General features: G+C 61.0%; 1 protein-coding gene across 2 annotated transcripts in view; it reads left to right on the top strand.

Annotated features, from left to right (window-relative positions):
- The window catches only part of LMX1B (LIM homeobox transcription factor 1 beta), a 77,938-nt gene extending 60,604 nt beyond the window's left edge, over positions 1–17,334 (top strand). Inside the window, exons 3-8 of one of the 2 annotated variants that reach the window (XM_036329631.1) lie at positions 9,426–9,658; positions 10,261–10,442; positions 10,613–10,690; positions 10,830–10,896; positions 13,012–13,155; positions 13,460–17,334. In XM_036329631.1, coding sequence (XP_036185524.1) covers positions 9,426–9,658; positions 10,261–10,442; positions 10,613–10,690; positions 10,830–10,896; positions 13,012–13,155; positions 13,460–13,617 — 862 coding nt within the window. In that variant the 3' untranslated portion in view covers positions 13,618–17,334. Of the gene's footprint in view, positions 1–9,425; positions 9,659–10,260; positions 10,443–10,612; positions 10,691–10,829; positions 10,897–13,011; positions 13,177–13,459 lie in introns of both variants that reach the window. The other variant, XM_036329629.1, reaches the window with a different exon arrangement.
- Positions 17,335–20,200: the final 2,866 nt, after the last annotated feature.

Raw genomic sequence — 20,200 nt, 5'->3', positions numbered from 1 at the left:
CAGGGCCTGGCTCATAGTAGGGAATGAATGAATGAATGAATGTGAATCAGCACATGAATTGAATTCGCCAGTGAAGGGCAGAAAAAAGAGGGGCGAGCATCAACCCAAGGGTTAATGAAATGGTGCAGGGGGAAGCCCTTAGCTGTGCCTTCCAGGAGCTCTGGGGTCCTCCCCTGCCTCTTGGCCCAGCAGCTCTTCCTGCCTGAGGGCATGTGGGAGGCCCGTCAGCGTGAAGTGATGCTCCACCTTCCACTGACTCTGGACCAGTGGCTCTCCCTGGCGTCACCGGAGAAACCCCAATGTCTCCAAATGGAAAAGAGACTCCTGGGCCTTGCCCAGCACCCCCAAGGGTCAGAGTCCCAAAGGTGCCCAGCCATGTGTCCACAGCAACTCCCTCTATAGGCATATATATTTGTGGGAGTGTCTCTCTCTGTGTGTCTTGTGTATGTGTATGAGAGAGTTCATGTCTGTATGTATGTGTCTGCATGTGTGCATGCGTGCATGCATGTGTGTGTGCGCATGTGTATGTGTGTGTGTGTGTGTCTATCCTGGCAGCTCCTGGCAGTATCTCTAGCATGGGCCTCTTAGAACTCATATATGCAGCAGCCCCCAGCCGCACCCACATGGCTGTTAGAAGGCAGCTCGTATGTAACATGCCCAGGCCTGCACTCCCAGCTCTCCCCCTCACCCACCTGCCTCAGTCTCCATTTCATTTCATCCCTCTGGTTCCTCAGGCCCCTGGATCTTGGGCTCACCCATGCCTCTATCCTTGCACCTCCCCCGGGGCCCCTTGTCTTCAAAATGCACCCAGGTCTGACCTCTTAGCACCTCCCCTGCTCTCAGCTGGTCTAAAGGGACATCATCTTTTGCTTGGATTATTGAGATAATCCAGCCCACCTCCCTGCTCCCCCACTTCCCCCTCCCCCACGTGGCTGCTGGGGAGCCCAGTTTTAAGTGTCAGTCGGATCAGATCCCCCTTTGCTCAGAGCCTACATGATCTGTCCCCTCCTCTCCAGCTGCACAGGCCTCTTGGTCATTTCTCCAACACCCAGATATCCCATGCCTCAGGGCCACTGCGCTTGCCGTTCCCTCTGTGGGGGAGCGGACACCCCCTTCCCCAGATGACAGTCAGCCTCTGACTGCCCCTTGCTCTTTGCTGCCTGGTTTTTCCTCATCACATTGTCACTGGCTATTACACGCTGCATGCGACCTGCATGCTGCCGTATCTATGTGTTGCCTGTCCCTGGTCCAGTAGAACAGAAGGAAGGTGGGGGGAGTGTCCACTTGACTCACTGCTCTATCCCCAGCCTCCAGACACTGCCTGGCACCGCAGTAGGCGCTCAATAAATATGTGGGATCACGGAATGTGGGTACCCCGGGGTCCTGTCTGTGTCCGTCCCCCCTGACCCTGGCCCGTGACCTCCAGCCCTGGCTGGGGGCTCCCGACAGCGCCCCGGCCCGGATCAAAGGGCCGAGGAGCCGGCGGCCCGCACAGCTGGGTCTGGCCCCGCAGGAAGCGCCGGGCAGCCCTCGCGGCAGGGCCGGGCTGTCGCGGCGAGGCTGCCAGAGGCCCTGCGAGGCCCGCGCGCTGGCGGCCGCCGGTCCGAGGGCCGGGCCCCGCCGCGCATTCCAGCCGCGTGATTGACGCGCGCACCGGCCCCGCCTGCGGCTCCCGCCGCCGCCCGCCTGGCCCGCCGCCGCAGCCGCCGCATCAAAGCAGATGTTTGCAGCTGGTTTGAGTTGGATCCCCATCAACAGGCCCCTTTTTGTCTCAAAATAAAAAACAGCTACGCCCGGAATGATAAGGACGCGACAGGCACGTGGGGGAGATGTCAGCGAGTGGGGAGGGAGGAGGCCAGGCCGCTCCCTCCGCCGGCTCCTCCCCCTCCCGCCCCCCCTCCCCCATCGGGTTCCCCCAAGTGACAGGCAAACTCTAGCAGCAGCAGCTGGGCCCCCAAGAGTGTCCAGGGTCCTGTCCCCTCAGCGCCTGTGAACTCCAGCTCATCCCTCACCAGGCGTCATCACAGTCCGGAGCAGTAGTGTCCTGAGCCAGGGCGTTGGGCGCTGGCTGTGGAGGGGCCTGTTCCGCGGCCTGGCACAGAGGGTGAGGCATTATCGTGAGACCCGGAGGGCGGGTGGAGGTCCCTAGTTTCCAGACAGCTTGTGGGTGGCAGAGCTGGGATTCAGACCCCTGGACAGTCCTCCTGCCTCCAGAAGCAGGTTCTTAACGGTGTGCCACGCCCCTTTACCCAAGAAGTGCCCAGCTCTCCTGCCGGGCCAGCGCGCCTTTCCCTGCCTCCCAGCTCGCCGAGCGGACCCCAGGGAGCCAGCTCTGGTCTGACTCTGCTCCCCAGGCATCTTGGGGGCTGGGCTCACAGCCAGCCTCCACGGGTGTTTGCTGGGTAAATGCGAGAAGGTGTCGCCAGTGGGGCCCTGGCCGGTGTGGCTCAGTTAGTTGAACATCCTCCCGTGCATCTAAAGGTCGCAGGTTCGATTCCCAGTCAGGGCACACGCTTGAGTTTCAGGCTTGATCCCCGGCAGGGGGCGTGCAGAAGGCAGCTGCTCTCATATCGGTGTTTTTCTGTCTCTCCCTTCCTCTCTCTCTAAAAGTCAATTACAAATCTTAAAAGAAGAAGAAGGTTAGCCAGTGAGGACAGAGGGGCTGGGGTTCTGGGCGCCAAGCCTGGTGGACCCCATGGAGGGAGTGATTCCAGGGACTGTGGGACGTGAGCCTGGAGAGGCCCTCAGGTAACCCAGGCCAGAATCTGCCTGTTCCCCAGTGTGGTCCGGGGAGGGTCTGACGGAAGTCCCCACCTCAAAGGGGCAGACAGACTGACAGACAGGGAGAGCACAGACCCAAGGAACAACGTGACCAGGGGCTGCAGACTGAAATTAGAGATGAGGAAGGGAAGGTTCCAGAGCTTATACCAGGCCACATGGTGAGAGACTGAGGAGGGGAGGGAGCACACACCTGCCAGATGCCCCCCTGTGTGCCAGGCCCTGGGCCGGGCTGTCTCACATAGGTTAAAACTCACCAGGTCCTCAACCACCAGCCGAGGAGGGAGCAACAGCCCCATTTTACAGAAGAGGAAACTGAGGCTCAGAGAAGGGATGTGAATGAGCCAAGGCCGCACAGCTGGTGCTGGAGCTGTGAGCAAGCACACGTCTGAGGATGGAGGGGCGGACAAAGAGCCCTTGAGTGAGCAGGGGAAGGAAGGGACACGGGACAGAGGGTCTGATGGGCCCACCTTGAGTCACGTGTCCAGGCCTGGCCCATTCTGCAGTGGTCAGGGAGGTCATGTAACAGCACGTGGCACCCGGGGCTTTCTGTGTGATCGGGGTGAGGGGCTATTGGGGTTTGCTGCAGGACTCCCAGCCCAGCAGGAGCCGTGTATACAACTTCCTTGATAAGAAAGTTGGGGGGAAAAAAAAGAAAGAAAGTTGGGACACTGGGCTCCAGGTTGTATAGTTGCGAAGAGGCCGGGACAGCGGAGGGCGGGTTCATTTCTCTTGTCACCTGGTATCGTTCTCAGACGCCCCAAAGCAGAGTATCCAATATCCTCTGGTCCAATATCCCATATCTCTGGCTGCCCATGCCATTTCCCACAAGGTTGTTCACTCGTTCAACAGGCACTCAGGGACCGCCTCCTCAGTCGCCAGAGCCCAGGGCCGTGGGGGCGAACTGCACCCAGTTCCTGATGTCTAGGTCAGTGGGGCTTCAGACACACAAATTTCAGGGTCTGTGGGCATCAGGGAAGGCTTCCCGGAGGTGGTGACACTTACATTGGGTCTTAAAGGATGAAAAAGGGTTTAAACAAGAAGCAAAGGAAAGGGAGGAAAAAGACAGGTCTTGGAGGCAGGTGGGGTTTTGAGTGTTAAGGAGGCAGGCAGGAACCTGCAGTGTTCAAGGAGCAAGGAGGAGCATGGCAGCTGTAGCAGAGGATCGGGGGCCAGGGGCGACAGGTGGAGTGGGGCCGTGAGTGCCATAAGTGGGTGTTTGGACTTATCCTGAAATGGTTGCATGCTCTTAGACTGAGTCCCCAGCAAGGGGCTACATAAACTGTGCAATTCGGTGGCAGGGGATGGGAAGGGCAGTGCAGTGAGGAGGAGGTAGAGCAAGGACGGTGGGTGGGGTGCTGGAGGTCCTGGAGAGATGATGTCAGGGACCATGAGCCCCATTTGTTTAACCTATCGCATGTGCCCAGCCATTATCCCCATTGGACAGATGGAGACACTGAGGCTCTGAGAGAAGGAGCTTGTGTGAGGTTCAGCGCCAGGTTTCCAGGCCTGATACATGCTGTATGGACTCCAAGATGCGGGTGTGCAGACCCCTGAGGAGAGGTGGGAGTCCTCCCAGGACGTGAGGAACCCAGTTTTATCAGGTGAAAGAATCAGCCATCCTGTGCGCATCTCTGCAGTCGTCAGTGGCTGAAGAGAAATTAGTGGATCAGATTTCTAATCCATGTGCAAATGCTCCAGAAAACATTGGTTTTTAGAGTTTTGCTTATTAGCTCGAGGACTTTAATAAATTGAGCATTAAATAAATAAACCAACAAAAACTCAGAGGAGCTAGAGATAGGTTATAGCCTGGGACTCTTTAAGGGAAGTGGCATCTCCGGAAAGGGAATTTTTGCTCCACAATCGCAGATGATATTGGGGGGGTGAGGGGGCTGCTTGTGAGGGGAACATGTTCAGTTTGGCTTAAGAAAAGTCTGCTCAGCCACATCTACTGGGCACCAGGCTTGTGCTGAGTAATGAGAACTCGGGATGAATCAGGCCCCTGTCCCAGGACATTCAGAGCCTTGAGGGCAGACAGACATGGGTGTGATACTCAGATCACAGGGCAAGGTGGTGACCAGCAGTGAAACACTTGGATGCATGGAGCAGGGAGGGGGTATACAGTGATGCTGCCATGTGACCTTGAACGCGTCACCTGCCCTCTGCACCTTGATGTGCTCATCTGTAAAATGGGAGGGAAGCAGTCTTCCTTTGAGGGCTCTGGGTTTACTGCGGTGATGCAGGAGATGATAACTGAGCTTTAGCAGTGCTCAGACATGTTAATGAGACAGACAGAGAATCCAGCTCAGGCCACACAGAAGCGAGAAGGCCCGATCTAGAACCCAGGTGGTCACGAGAGGGAGGGAGGTAGGGTTGGGACAGGTGTCAGGGATGCTTCTCTCCGGAATCTCAGAGACTCCAACGAGGGGGCTGGACAAAGGCATGTTGGGCCCAGGTGGAACAAGAGAAGGGCAGACACCAGCTCTTGGAGCGTATCCTTGGTTCTGTGCCGGCCCTCCCAGCAACGCCATAGGTAGATGCCATCGTTCCCATTTCTCAGATGAAGAAGTTGAGGCTCAGAGATGTTCAATGTCTTGACCAAAGTTATGGAGCCAGGATGGAACCCCAGGCTGCCTGCTCCAGCCCCACTCCTCCCAGAGCCCCTCCCAGATGGCTCTGCTGCCCCAGGGGCCCCCACCAGACCAGGTTGGGGGTGGGGACTGCCTCTCCCTGCTGCACAGGCTGAACAGGACTGTCTTGGTTGGTTCGGCAAACATTCATTGCTCACCTTTTTGTATTCAGGGCCTGGTGCTCAGAGGTGACCCAGGGGCAGGTGGACCTGGAAATATTCAGAGTCCCTAGTATCTGTGCTACAATTGGGGGTCGGGGGGGGCGGGGTATGAGGATAGGGAACTCAGAGGGATGCATCCGCTAAGACTGGAGAGGAGACACCCAGGCCAAGTCCTTCCAGATCAGCAGGTGTTTGGGGGCAGACGGGAAGCACAGGGCATGGTGACCCAGCAGTAGGAAGCGGGAGGAAAGGCTTGGCCGTTTACACGGAAAATGGGGAGGAGGACTGTGTGGGTGACCAGCGAGGCCGTGTGCCTGTGATGTGGCCACAAAGCTGCCCTCTAGATTCGGTGTGTGGAAGGGGGCGCAAGGGGGGAAGCGGGATGAGGGACACTGAGAGGGCCGGCAGCGGGCGGGGGAAGCCAGGCAGCTCCTCCTGGGCCAGAGCTTCTGAGCCTCCCGGTACCCAGCATGCCCTGACCCCAGGGCCCCCCCATCCCTTCCTCCCAGCCCCAGTGCGGGCAGCAGGGACACGCCCGTCTGGAATCGCTAACACAATTTTGAGGAGCAGGGACTATTGTCCCCATCTTACAGATGAGGAAACAGACTGACTTGCCCAAGGTCACAGAGTCACAGAACCAGGGAGTGGTTGAGTGGGAATTGAGGTCAGGGCCAGGCTCCAGAGCCCCTGGGGGCGGAGGTAGAGCAGCGGGAGGCTCTCCATGCTGACTCACTCTGCCCCTCTAGTCCGCATCGGAGACATCCCTAGAGAGGCTTCTGGCCTCACACAGCCTGCGCAGCCCCTGACCACTCCGTCTGCGCTCGCCGCTTTGTGCTGACAACTTACTGCACCTTCACACGGAGAAGCAGGCAGTGTTGTCAAGCCCATTATACAGGTAAGTAAACTGAGGCTCAGAGCGAGGACATCACTTGCCCCGTCACTAGCCAGCAGTGGTGGAACCAGGCATGGAGCCCGAGTCCGTCTGATGCCAGTGCCACCCCTCCTGTGGCTGGGTCTGCTTCTCCGCGCTGCTGCCACCAACCCCTCCACGGTGGGAGGGACTGAGGGAAGGAGTGGGGGCTCACGCAGAGGAGGGGACCCCGCTGGTGCCCCAGCCCCTCCCACGCAGCTCTCACCCCTGCACGATAGACAAAGGCACCCCGTAATTGGGAGCGAGTATTTCATGTGTCCCCCCTGATGTTTTATTGGGAGGAGAGATGCTCAGAGACCTAACGGATGGCACATTCGGTTTATAAAGTGCGCGCCGTTTGTTTTATTTCCCGAGTTTTTGCAATCTAGATAACAGATGATGCCCCGAGTGGCTGGCGCTGCCGCAGTAATGGCGGCACTGAGCCTTTGGAGAAGTATTAATAATAGATTGTGTTGATGAGTTTGGAGAAAGTAGCAATCGACCCCCTGCTGCCAAGGCATTAGCAGGGCTGTTCTGAATGCGCCTGCACGGTGGCAGTGCCCGGTGGCAGTGCCTGCAAATGCGGGTCACCGCCCGCCCGCAGCCCCTCTCCCCACCTAAGCAGGCCTCCTGGGGAGCCCCGAGGTGCTGACCGCCGCCTGAGCCTGGGCCTGCCATGCTGGCATGGAGGTGGCCGCTGCCTGTCCACTCGTGGGCCACAGAGGCGGCTGCAATCCTTACTGGGGCCCCTGGGACACCAGGTCAAGTGTGGGGACCGGACAGAGGGACAGTGAGGGGGCAGGACAGACTTGTCCTCCGTGTCAGAGCAGCGAGTTTGCAAACCTGGCTCCTTCGCTCCCTCGCCAGCCCCTCAGCAGAGCTGGGCGGGGCCTCTGCCTGAGGCTGCCATGGACAGCTGGGTAGGTTGTACCCTGAACAAAGCTCTCCAGCCAAAGGGCCAAATTAGAGCCCACAACCAGGCCAGGTTCTTCCTGCAGAGTCCCCCACCGTCTGGGCTGGGGGTCCCGTCTGCCTGGAGCCTCAGCCCACCCCACACCTTCACTCACCTGCGTCACGAACCCTCAGGGCCTCCCTGAGGTCCCGGTGGAGTGAGGTCCTGCCCGAGGAACCGGCGCAGAGCTAACGGGCAGTGCGGTCCCTCCCACGTGACCCTCGTTCGCCAAGTTACATGCCCAGTGTCACTGGATTCTGACAACAGCCCTTTGAGGGATGCTCTGTGACTCCCTGTTTTATGGGAGAGGGGACTGAGGCCAGAGAAGCTCAGGTGAGCATTGAGGCCACCTTCCCAAGACCGGGCCAGCAAAGAAGGCTTCCCAGAGGAAGTGGCATTGGAGTTGGGCATCGCAGGATGAATAGGAGCCTGCAGGGTAGGATGGAGGGGGTGGCAGGGTTGCTGGGGATGCCCCCAATTTGAGTGCCCGGGCCGGTGCCGGGGGCAGCAGGCAGATGGGGCCTGGCCCTGTCCCCTGCATCTTAGCAGCTCACTGTGGGCGGCGCTGACGGCAGCCCCGGGGAGGGAGGCAGGCCAGGCCTCGCGTTTATGGCTGTTCCAGAACCGATTAGTAGAGAATTGCAGCTGTAATCTGCGCCTGCGATGGCGGGCCATAAAGAGGGATGGGATGTGCACAGCGCTCCCAAGGTGGCGCCCACAGACGTGGCCCGGGGACACGGGGAATGAAAAATGGTTTTAATTCCCTCCCAGCAGCAATAATTTGATTCTTCATAAATTTTTCCATCAAAGTGTTGTTGGGGCTGAGTTCCCACAGAGCAGAGCACGTGATAGGGATGGGCGGCCAGAGGAGCGGTCAGTAGCTGCGGGCAGAGGAGGGGCCATGCTGCTCAGACCCTTCTGCACACGCGGGGCCGGGGCCGGGGCCCCCAGCGGGCTGTGCATCCCGGAGGGGAAAGGGATCCGCGTTGTCCTGGGGGGACCCGAATAGATCCAGGCTCAGCGTGGGCTCCATCGTTTACTATCATGTGACTCTGAGCAAGTGACTCCAGCGCTGAGCACCTCAGTTTCCTAATCTCTAAAATGGGATTAGTATTCCGCCCGGTCCCAGAGGGGTGCCGCGAGGATCAAATGTGTTTCTGCAGGCAGAGTGCTTAGAGCAGCAGCTGGCCTGCTGTGCATGCTCAGTAAACACATCACTTCATGGTAGCAATGCTTAAGCTGAACAGAGGGATAAGTGGGTGTTAGCTAAGCCCAGGGCCAGAGAAAGAAAGAAAGGCAGTGTTGGGGTGCTCTGGAGAGGCACAGCCTGGGGGAGCAGGGGTGGGGGGAAAAGAGGCAGGATCGTGAAGGGCCGCGAGTGCCAGACTCAGGAACCTGATGTTCTCCCAAGGGCAGTAGGGAGCCATGGAAGAGTCTAGAGCAGGGAAGCAGCTTGACCGGGTGAGTGTTTTAGGCAGATCTTTCTGGCTCTCATCCTGGAAGGTAAAGGGTTGGAGGGGCCAGGAGCCCAGGGAGGGGACTGGAACAGTCACTCAGAAAGGAGAAGAGGGGCCCATGCTGGGGGTAGGTTGGCCAGGGTGGGAACTGCTTGGATGTGAGGGTGGTGGAGGGGCAGGGAGGAGGCAGAGCAGATCCTGGGGCGAGGGTGGATGGACCTGTGGGTTGCCTGCCCTTCCCCTCAGGCTGGGGCCAACCTGGGAAAGGTTAAGGCTAACCTTGTACTCTGCCCTCTAGTGGCCACTGTGTCTCTGAGTGGAAAGGGCCCTGAGCTGACATACGGGAGAGGGCACCTCTGGGCAGGATGCCCAGTGCCCACCCTGAGGTCACGGACCCTCCCCATGTGGCTCCGTGCCCAGGGAGGGCTCCTCCCACTTGGGCTGGAGGGTCAGGGTGGTGGGAGAGGCTCTCCATAGGCAGTGGCCTCTGGGAGGGACCCCGAGCCCAGCTGACGTGCCCGCTCTGTGCACCCGCAGGCTCTTCGCGGCCAAGTGCAGCGGCTGCATGGAGAAGATCGCCCCCACCGAGTTTGTGATGCGGGCGCTGGAGTGCGTGTACCACCTGGGCTGCTTCTGCTGCTGCGTCTGTGAGCGGCAGCTCCGCAAGGGCGATGAGTTCGTGCTCAAGGAGGGCCAGCTGCTGTGCAAGGGCGACTACGAGAAGGAGAAGGACCTGCTCAGCTCTGTGAGCCCCGATGAGTCTGACTCCGGTGAGCCCGGCTGGAGCTGGGGGGGGGGGACGGGGGGGGGCGGGCAGGCGGCAGGGTGAGGGACTGGGCAGGGCGCTGGGGGAGGGCTGGCATCTCTGGGACCCACGACTCTGGGGCATGGAGTGGCAGTGGACATGGTATTGCGGGTGTGTCTCTGGGTGAATACACATGCTCTGCATGCGTGTGCGTGCGTGCCTGGTTGTCCTGCCTGTGCGCATGCGCCTGTGTGTGTGGAGATGTCTGTGAGCTGCATTGCTCGAGCCTTGGTGGGCCCACGTGCCAGTCTGTATGTGTGAGTGCTGGTGGGTGAGTGTGCGTGTGTGTGTGCCTGTCTGCCTGTCATGGTCATGAATACTCTCCTGTGTGAGAACATCTGGAGCACGGTCCTTGCCTGTCAATTCTTAGTCCCTGGAAGCTTCCAGAAGGTTCTCTGGGCCCTGGGGCCTGGCTGGTGCTGGGCTGGCAGAACTGGTTTTCTCCAAGGTTGGCCCCTAGCCTGGGGTCTCCAGGTGCCAGAGGCCATGGCAGGTGTTGGCGGGAGGCAGAGGCTGAGGCACTTGGATCCCATCAGGCGGCTGACAGGCTGGGTTGTGTCCCCACAGTGAAGAGTGAGGACGAGGATGGGGACATGAAGCCTGCCAAGGGGCAGGGCGGCCAGAGCAAGGGCAGCGGGGATGACGGGAAGGACCCCCGGAGGCCCAAGCGACCCCGCACCATCCTCACAACGCAGCAGCGAAGAGCCTTCAAGGCCTCCTTCGAGGTCTCCTCCAAGCCCTGCCGGAAGGTGAGAGGCGGGGGGTGGGGTGGGGTGACCACACCAGCTGCCTTTCCAGACACCACCCTGTCCATGCTGCCTGGGGACGGGGATGTCCCTCCACCTCCTGCTCATCCATCCATCCCCAGCCCACCACCTCCCCGGGCCTGACCTGCCTCCCTCTCTCCCTCTCCTGGCAGGTCCGCGAGACACTGGCAGCAGAGACAGGCCTCAGCGTGCGCGTGGTCCAGGTCTGGTTTCAGAACCAAAGAGCCAAGGTGAGAGGCCACCGGCCCCTGCCCCCGCTGGGCAGAGTGGAGGGGGCTGCGGGCAGGAGACAGAGGGCCTGGTGTATGGGGGAACTAATGGGGGAGGTAGGGGAAGGGTGGGGACTGGCATGAACTGTGTCTCCCACAGATGAAGAAGTTGGCACGGCGGCACCAGCAGCAGCAGGAGCAGCAGAACTCTCAGCGGCTGGGCCAAGGTGAGCCGGGGCCGGGGCCGGGGCAGGGACCAGGGGGCCTGGCTCCATCACTCACACCAAGACGCCCAAGGAACCTTCCCCAAGGCTGTCAGCTCAGGGCACAGCTGCCTTGGAACCAGCTGAGCCCAGTGAAGCCGAGAGGTGGCAGCGACCACAGGACGCAGGAGGAGTGGCAGTGACCACAGGACGCAGGAGGGGGGCAATGACCACAGGACGCAGGAGAGGTGGCAGTGACCACAGGACGCAGGAGGGGGGCAGTGGGGTGGCAGTGACCACAGGACGCAGGAGGGGGGCAGCGACCACAGGACGCAGGAGGGGTGGCAGCGACCACAGGACGCAGGAGAGGTGGCAGTGACCACAGGACGCAGGAGGGGGGCAGTGGGGTGGCAGTGACCACAGGACGCAGGAGGGGGGCAGCGACCACAGGACGCAGGAGGGGTGGCAGCAACCACAGGACGCAGGAGAGGTGGCAGTGACCACAGGACGCAGGAGGGGTGGCAGCGACCACAGGACACAGGAGGGGTGGCAGCGACCACAGGACGCAGGAGGGGGGCAGCGACCACAGGACGCAGGAGAGGTGGCAGTGACCACAGGACGCAGGAGAGGTGGCAGTGACCACAGGACACAGGAGAGGTGGCAGCGACCACAGGACGCAGGAGGGGTGGCAGCGACCACAGGACGCAGGAGAGGTGGCAGTGACCACAGGACACAGGAGGGGTGGCAGCGACCACAGGACACAGGAGGGGGGCAGTGGGGTGGCAGTGACCACAGGACGCAGGAGGGGGGCAGCGACCACAGGACGCAGGAGGGATGGCAGTGACCACAGGACGCAGGAGGGGTGGCAGGTGGGCAGCCGGGGGGTGGCAGACGTCCTGATGTTAAAACCGCAGTCCTCTGCTCCCTGTCACCGTGTGCCAGACACCGAACTCGTCACGTGACACACTCCATCTCAGTTCTCACAGGTCCCCGTGAGGAAGGGCGTTGCCGTGTCCTATTTCACAGATGAGGCTGGGCTCAGTGAGACAGGGCCCGTTGGGCAATAAGGGACAGAGCCGGCCTCGCCTCTACGGGGCTCCCAAGCTGGTGCGCACCCTGACCTCAGGCCCCGCTGCCCACAGCGGAGTCTCCAGAGAATGCATGGTGTGGAGGAGTCCGGCTGGGCTCCTGCTGGACGGGGAGGGGCTCGTTAAAGGGGCAGGAGGCAGCCCCTCCAACACTGGGCTTTGCCAAAATGCCAGGCTGGTCTCCCAGGCCTCAGGGGGACACGGAACCTTCAGGCCTTGAAGGGAGGCACGGGGACTCTCTGGGGCACTGAAGTGGGTGGGGACCCCGAGCTGCCTGCTCTGGAGTGAGGCAGGGGCTCCCGGCAGATGCCGGGCCCTTCGCTCAGGACTTCGGGGGCCAGTGTCCCAGGCTGACCCAGGGCTTCAAGGCCATGGCCTCGGGGCCCAGCTCTTCCCCGCTGCTCCCTCTGCCCCTCTCCCCGGACAGTGGATTCCGGAGGCCGCAACCACTGCCTCGTCTCCCAGGCAGCACAGGAGGTGTGCCCCTGGGGTTCCCAGCAGGCCCCCAGACTCAGCTGCCCCCTCTCGAGCCTGTCAAACCCTTGTTGGTTCTTTAAGTCACATGGGGGTGAGGCCCCTTCGTCCAGGAAGCCTTTTCTGGGCCTCCTTGGCCGGGGTTCCTGCCCCACCTGGATGCTCCCAGATGCAGGCGCTCACTGCACCCACACGCTGACTCATCACCGCCTGCCTAGGTGTCTCCCAGAGGCGTGAGCTCCTGGAGTGCAGGGCCTTTGGAGGATGGGGGAGTGGGGGGCGCCTCTGGCTTCTGAGAGGCTGGTTCTGGAAGAGGAGCTGGAGTGTGTGTCTGGGGAGGGGGGGTGGGGCTCGGAGAACTGGGCTCCGTGTCCTGTGGGCCCAGGAAGGCCACAGGCAACCTCAGCTGCAGGGTGTGGGTGTCCCCGGGGAGGCCTGGAGAAGGTCGGAGGGACGCCGTGGGTGGCCAGGGGTAGGTAGGAGGTCTGTGGGGACCCTGGGGCTGCACCTGTAGGGGCTCCTGGGGTACAGAACAGGGCGGGCAGGGCCTGGCGGTGACGGCGTGCTCTGCCCCCAGAGGTCCTGTCGAGCCGCATGGAGGGCATGATGGCCTCCTACACGCCGCTGGCCCCGCCCCAGCAGCAGATCGTGGCCATGGAGCAGAGCCCCTATGGCAGCAGCGACCCCTTCCAGCAGGGCCTCACGCCACCCCAAATGCCAGGTGACCACATGAACCCCTATGGTAAGCTGCCCCACCCCCTCCCGCCCCAGCACCACCCCTGCCCCCTGCCTGGCCTGGCGGCCTGGGGCCATGGCAGCCACCCCACCCCAGGGCCTGCAGCCCCTGCGCCTCCCCCCGACAGGAAGGGGGCCCTCGAGACCCTGCCTATGGCCCAGCCCCTCTGCTCAGGAGCTGCTGGCAGGTCATCCTGCCGCCCCCTCACCTCCAGCCACAGCCTGTAGGCCGACAGGGTCCCCAGGAGCCTCAGCCCTCACCCCCCTCCTGACGCCCCTCTGCCCCCCAGGGAACGACTCCATCTTCCACGACATCGACAGCGATACCTCCTTAACCAGCCTCAGCGACTGCTTCCTCGGCTCCTCCGACGTGGGTTCCCTGCAGGCCCGCGTGGGGAACCCCATCGACCGGCTCTACTCCATGCAGAGTTCCTACTTCGCCTCCTGAGAGCCAGCTGGCCGCACGGACACTGGGGCTCGGGTCCTGGGGTGGGACCGCGGACCACAGCGGCCAGCCCCACCCTCCTGGCCCCGCCACCCGCACAGACTCTACCGACAGCCATATGGTGCCCTCCCCTCGGCCAGCCGGGCCTGGCTGAAGTGCCCGCTGGGCACAGCCGGACAGGCAGTTGAGCACAGCCTGCGCAGGGCTGTGTCCTGCCCACACAGACCGTGTCACCCCCAGGGACCCAGAGCTCTCGGACAGCCACTCGCCTCCTCGCCCCACCTCGGCCTCCATCGCCTCCTCTGTCCCCATCTTTTTTGGGAAGCTTAAATTCTCTCTATTTTTTTAACATCCTCTCTGTGTCCCGCCAAGCTCCATGGCCCAGGCTTAGGCCAAGGCAGCGCCCCGTGCAGGCCCCAGGATGATTCGCGCGAGGCCTGTTACCTGTGAGAAACTACCGTACCCTGTGCGGGCGCCCGCCCCCCCCCCACCCCCACCCCCACCTCTGAGGGCAGGCCTGGGGCCGAGGGTCACCCCTCCCAGCCAGAGCAGGGGCAGAGGTGGGGAGGAGCCAGCCAGGTGCCAGGCCCACCATGGCTCTGCCCTGGGGGGAGTCACTGGGGAGGGAAGACGGAGCCAGGCAGACCTGAGGGCCAGAGACACACGTGCAGATGCGCACACACTAACGGCACACGTGCGGATATGCACAGAGACGTAGAGACACTGAAGGAGACAGCGGCTTCTGCGGAGCAGTCCTGCCTGGTCAGGAAGGGGAGAGAGGCCAGGCTGGGAGGGAGCCCCTCCTCATATAGTGAAAGGAGAGGAAGCGGGGAGTCGGGGGGAGGAGGGGAGAGGATGGGGGCCTCCTCAGCCCAGAAGGAGGCTGGTCTCCTGAGCACACAGGGCGGCCACCAGCCAGCTCCAAGGGCAGAGACAGAGCTTAGAACCAGGCAGAGCTGGGCAAAATGGCAGAACCTCCAGGCGGGAAGGACCTCACAAGTGACAGGAGCCCAGCCAGCTGCCCTTTTCTGCTGATCTTACCTCCGCCTTTTTCAGCCCCGAGTCCTTGCTTCTCCAAGCCAGGCTTTTCCAGTTTCCTCCGCTCTTCCTCTTAAAACTGTCCCCACAGCTGGGCTCCAGCTTTCCTTCTAAAGGCGTGGAGTACAGATAGCCCAGTCTTCCCACGGACATCCGCCAGCCAAAGTGTGCAGGCCCTTCACCTCCCCAGTGTTCGGTGCCCTGCCTTTGTTAATGTGGCCCGAGATCCAGTGAATGGTTTAGGCCGCATAAACTTGGAAACTCGCCCTGCCCTTCTGTAAGTGAATCCAGGGACCATCACACACAGGAGAGCTCAGCCCCCTCTCTCTTCTCTGTGTGGGGGGGCAGGGGGAGGATTTGGACCCTCAGGGCCTCTCCCTGTTTGGCGTTGGCCCATTAACCAGCCCTTCTTGGGTGATGCATTCCTACTGCACCTCCAGCCCTGTTTGGGAGCTGCTGGAAGCCAAATACACTATGTCAGCCCCCACCCTCAGTGCACGCAACTCTAACCCCGCCAAAGGGGAAGTGAGGTCAGGCTGATGGTCCCTACGCTCATTGACCCCTGGACGTCCCCGTGTCCTCAGCCAGGTGCTCACAGCCCTGCCCTTAATTCTGACTCAGAGCCCTAGGCTGCCACCCAGAGGTCTGCTTGTCCGGCCTTTGCACAAATGGGACGATGGTTGACTGTCTTTGGGCTGCTCTTCCTGGCCCTCTCGGGGATCCTCACTGTTCCCCAAGCTGCTCTGTGGTTTTGCTCCTCTGTCAGCAGGGGAAACCTCAGCCTTTCCGAGACCTGGGCCCATCTCCCACCCCTGCTGGCTCCTGTGTGCAAACCTAACCCGGCTCTCTCCAGGGCAGCTGGCCGAGGGGGACCAGGCGCCGCCCCCGCCCCCCCCTCGTGCTAAGCAGCCAGCCTGGCCCTTGTGGGCTCATGCTCCACACAGAACTTCCCTGGGGGCCTCAGTTGATGGCCGCGGTCCATCTGCAGCCTCAGCCTTCCTCTCTTATCTCCTGGTCCCGGCAGCCATGCTGGTTTCTGGAGAGATGCCGCCCTTTCTCCTTCTGCATCCACACAGTCTGACAATGGCGGGGGCGCTTGGGCAGGGCCAGGCGTGGAGGCCCTTGGGACACCTGCCCTTCTCTCCCAGGCTCTAAGTTGGAAGGAACCTCAGGAATGGGTCATCTTGTCCAGCCCCTCCCCCTGGGAGAGGGGAGAGGACCCACCAGCCCCCTGACAACCAGTCAGTGACAGCCAGAGCTGAGCCCAGGGTCAGACTTACTCTGCCCAGCCCTGGGCCAGAGGTGGGGACACAGATGAGCATGATGTAGGGCCCACCTACATGGAGATGTAGGGGTCTCTCTCCTGAAGAGGCGTACACACTCTGTCCCAGACCTTGTTGGGGACCCATTTCTCAGATGAGGAACCTGAGGCCCAAAGAAGGGAGGCAAGTGCTCAGGGTCACCCAGCAGAAGCACACAGCACCGGCAGGCTCGCTGGGGCCTGGGGCAGGCCGAGGGGAGCAGGCTCTTCCCGCTGCATGGGTGGAAGTGCAGCCTTGACATGGGGGGCAGTGAGTAGTCAGGACCCCCGTCCCCTCCAGGGTGAGGGACCATCATCACTGTGGGGGTGGGGTGGGGAGGGGGAAGCCCGAGGGAAGAGAGAAGTAAGAATCTGGTCTCTGGAGGAAGAGGCAGGAAGTGAGTGGCGGGCAGGCAGGAGACTGCTGGGGAAGTTGAGACTCAGAGAGAAGAAGGAATCTATCCCAGGTGACAGCGAGTGAGGGCAGAGGAGGGACAATGAGGTGGGCTAGTGCCACCAGCCAGAGCCTCGTCTGCCTTCTCCATGGACAGAGGGACCCAGTGGTTCCCAGGGTCAGACCCGGGGTCCCACAGAGCCTGTAAGAGAAGGGGTTGGTGCAAGTGGGTTAGCCATCCCGGAAGGCTTCCTGGAGGAGGTGGAGGTGGGGGCTGCAGATCAGCAGGATCAGGCCCACAGCATGAGGCCGGGGCAGCCTCTTCTCCTTTAGGGGCTCACCTGCCTTGCCCACTCCCCTGGAGCTGGCGGCCCTCACTTCACACACACACAACCTTGGAGGAGGGAGAGCTGGCCGAGCCCTGCCTGGCCCCACCTGAGCTCTGGGCACTACCCGGGGTGAGGATCTCACCTCCCGCCTGGGAGAACCCACAGCTCTGGGGCTCACTGTGCCCTGTGGGGAAGGAGTCTACGCTCACGCACGCACATGGACACGCACACTCACACCCGGACGCACATGGAGGCTCACAGGCCCACACTCCCGGGCACACACAGCCTGGGGGCTGGGGAGCAGGAGGACCGACCCTCCAGCCTGTGGCCCTTGGGAGGGGCCATTTCCAATGAGCCTCTTTGCTGGTGCCCCCCACCCCACTGGGGTTCCCCCAGGAGCCCAGCCTAGCTGGGTGTGGGAACCGGGCCACTGGCCATTCCTCTGTTTTCCTTGTACAGACTCTCACTGCCCACCCACCATCCCCAGACACATTTTATTTAATAACTTGTCATTGTTAAATTATTTATTAGCGTTTACCACATCACCAGCCCCACCCTGCCCTCCACTCTCACCTTCCGCTCTCCCCACAAAAGCAGAAAATGGAAACAACAACAACAAAAATGAGACATCAGTATATTTGTAAATAAACCAACCTGTACACGCCTGTGGTGACTCTCCTTGGGGGGAGGGGGGTGCTGTGCTGGCTGAGACAATAGCAGATTTCGTGATGGCTGCCAGGGACAGCAGGTCAAGGAGGAGGGCTTGGGGTCCCTAGTCTTGCCCAACCCATTCTCTTGTCCTATTTCATAATCCTCATCTCTCCACCCTTGTCCTGTCCCAGTCTTGAACCATCTCCATCCTTAAACACATCCATCTCATTCCCCAACACTCATTCATTCATTCATCCAACCAATAGGAAGAGCCCCTTAAGTGCCAGCTGTCAGGCTAAGAACTAGGGATTGCTGGTCCCTGACTCCAGGAAGGAGTGTTATATGAGCTCAGTTGCGGTACAGTAAGGCCTTGTTACAGGGTTCCTGACCTCATCTGGAGGGGTGGAACATCATGGAGGGCTTCCTGGAAGAAGCTACATGTCGAGCTGAGATCCAAAGTTATCCAGCATGGCAGGACTGGATGAGAAGGAGAAATGTCTGGGAGTGCTCAGACTTGTACAAAACCTCACAGGCAGGCAAACTCGAGTGAGTTTCCTAAACCCCAAGAATAGCTAAGTTTGGGGGGCGGAGGAGAAGTAATGAGGCTGGAGGCAAGGCTAGACCCTCCAATTAGGTCAGGTGGACTGGAGGGGGCCAGGGAGGTCAATTGAGTCACCTTTCTCACCTAGGTGAGAGGTGACACGGCTTTGACTAGGGCAGCAACAGTGGGGAGGAAGAAGAGGGGCAGATTCCCAAGATGTGGGTGCGCCAGGGAAGCCAAAGCAACATCTAGGAACCCCATCCTGGAGCCCTCTGGTCTGGGGTGTGCGGAGCTTTGGCTGAGACAATAGCAGATTTCGTGATGGCTGCCAGGGACAGCAGGTCAAGGAGGAGGGCTTGGGGTCCAGAGGAGGCATCCAAGGGAACATGTCCCAGAGCAGGGCTGGGCCCCCAAGGGACCAGAGGCTGAGCACCCAGGTGTTCACCAACCAGGTGGGTGAGCTCGCCCAAGGGAATGCGACACAGGAGAGTGAAGAAGCAGAGGCCAGGCCCTGAGTATCATGAGGACTTGGGGCTGGGTCAGGGGAGATGTGGCAGGGGTGGGGAATGGGTGGAGATGCAGAGCCTCTCAAAGTGTGTTCCTTACAGTCCCCAGGCTCCTCGTGTCCGTGTCCGTGTCTGTGTGTGTGTCTGTGTGTGTGTGTGTGTGTGTGTGTGTGTGTGTGTAAACAGCTCTGTGGGTCAGTCAGCCCAGTATACTGTGCATGGAGCTGGGTGTCTGTAGGTATCGGTGCATTGTGCACAGCTGGGTCTACCCGCAAGGCGAGATCTGCATATGGAGGTGTCTGTGCTGGTGAGGATGTCTGTCCACACATGGGTCTGTCATTGTACATCTGTCTGTCTGTGCATCCTGGAGGCTTCTGGGCCTCATGTCCACAGACCTGATGTCCTAAGATTCTCTCCCTGACCTCACCCCCTAATGCTCCTCTCCAGCTTCCCTTCCTCTGCCCGTGGGCACCAGCGCCCCCTGGAGGCACATGCTGCCCTGCACCCTTTTCTGCAGCCTCTGGGTGATTCACAGCCACATGGCTTCTGGGCATCTAGACATGTTGAGGCCCTCGCGTGCATTGCCTCCTGTGCACCCCACAACGCCCTGCGAGGCCGGCATTAAGTGTCAGGTTTCAGGAGGGAACCCCGAGGCTCAGAAAGAGGCGGCAACCGGGTCAGTATGACAAAGCTGACAAGGGCCACTGGAACCAGAGTTCAAGATCAGGTTTGGCTGCGAATGCAGGGCCTTGCCGCCACCCCCTGCCTCCCTAAGCCCAACTCTGGCCCTGCCATCTTGTCCTCCAAGGTCAGGCCCAGGGACCTGGGAGCAGGAAACTCTCTCCTGCCTTCAAAGTGGCTTCACTGAGGCCCAGAGACGTTAAGTCACTCGACCCGAGACTGCACAGCACAGAGACAGGACTAAACTGGGTCTTTGTGTCCAAGCCCCAGGCCCAGGCTTGTGAAAGTGGCCTCCAAGCCTCCCGCCCCCTCTCCCCAGCCCCTCAGTAGCGGGCTGCCAATCTCTTGCCTATAGCAACCACTTAAAATCCTGTCACTAAAAAATGTGGTGGGGGGGGGTATTAGAAGGGAAGGGCTGTGCTAATCCTTCGCTCTCTGCCCGGCCTCTCCCCCAGCCTAGAAAGTGAAGTCATGGGAAGGGGAGGAAATGCAGGCTGAGTCTCAGGAGACAGAGGGCGTGGGCTGCCTCAAGCAGGATAGACACTAGCCAAACTCCGGCCATCGCTAGTCACAGACTGCCCTGGGCTCAGTGATGCAGCGGCCTGCTGTCCAATGGCCGGCCTGCTGGACAGTTGGACAGGCGGAGAGGCGAGGCCAGGAGCCCGCCGGGGTCGCTCATGGCCTCTGTAAGCAGGGAGACTGGCTGCGCCCCATGCGCTGTGCTGAGCCTTACACATCTTGTTTCACTTTCTCCTCACAGCGTGGGGCGGGGACAATTGTAATGTCCACTTGACGGATGAATGCACTGCTCTCCCCAGTTCCCCCAGGAGCCCCCATCCTGCAGCCAGCGCTGCGCTGCCTTGATGCCCCCTTAGGCCTCCGAGTGTCCCAGACCCTGTTCCAGGCAGACAGACAGGGGAACTCTGTTATGGCTTTGACTTCAGAGCAAGCCCTGGGGCTTGACTGGAAAATGGAGACAGCCCAAGCCTGCCAACACACACACACACACACACACACACACACACACACGCACACGCACGCACGCACGCACACACCCCTCTACCCAGCCCCGACTGCTCATCCTCTTGATCTTTGTCCCGTTCATGGCAGACCCTCCCAGCCCCAGGCCTGCCTGGACAGCGCATA

The sequence above is a fragment of the Myotis myotis genome, unplaced genomic scaffold (genome assembly GCF_014108235.1).
Source record: "Myotis myotis isolate mMyoMyo1 unplaced genomic scaffold, mMyoMyo1.p scaffold_m19_p_12, whole genome shotgun sequence".
NCBI lineage: Eukaryota > Metazoa > Chordata > Mammalia > Chiroptera > Vespertilionidae > Myotis > Myotis myotis.
The sequence above is the reverse complement of the archived record's forward strand: the minus strand, read 5'-3'. Positions and strand labels throughout refer to the sequence as shown.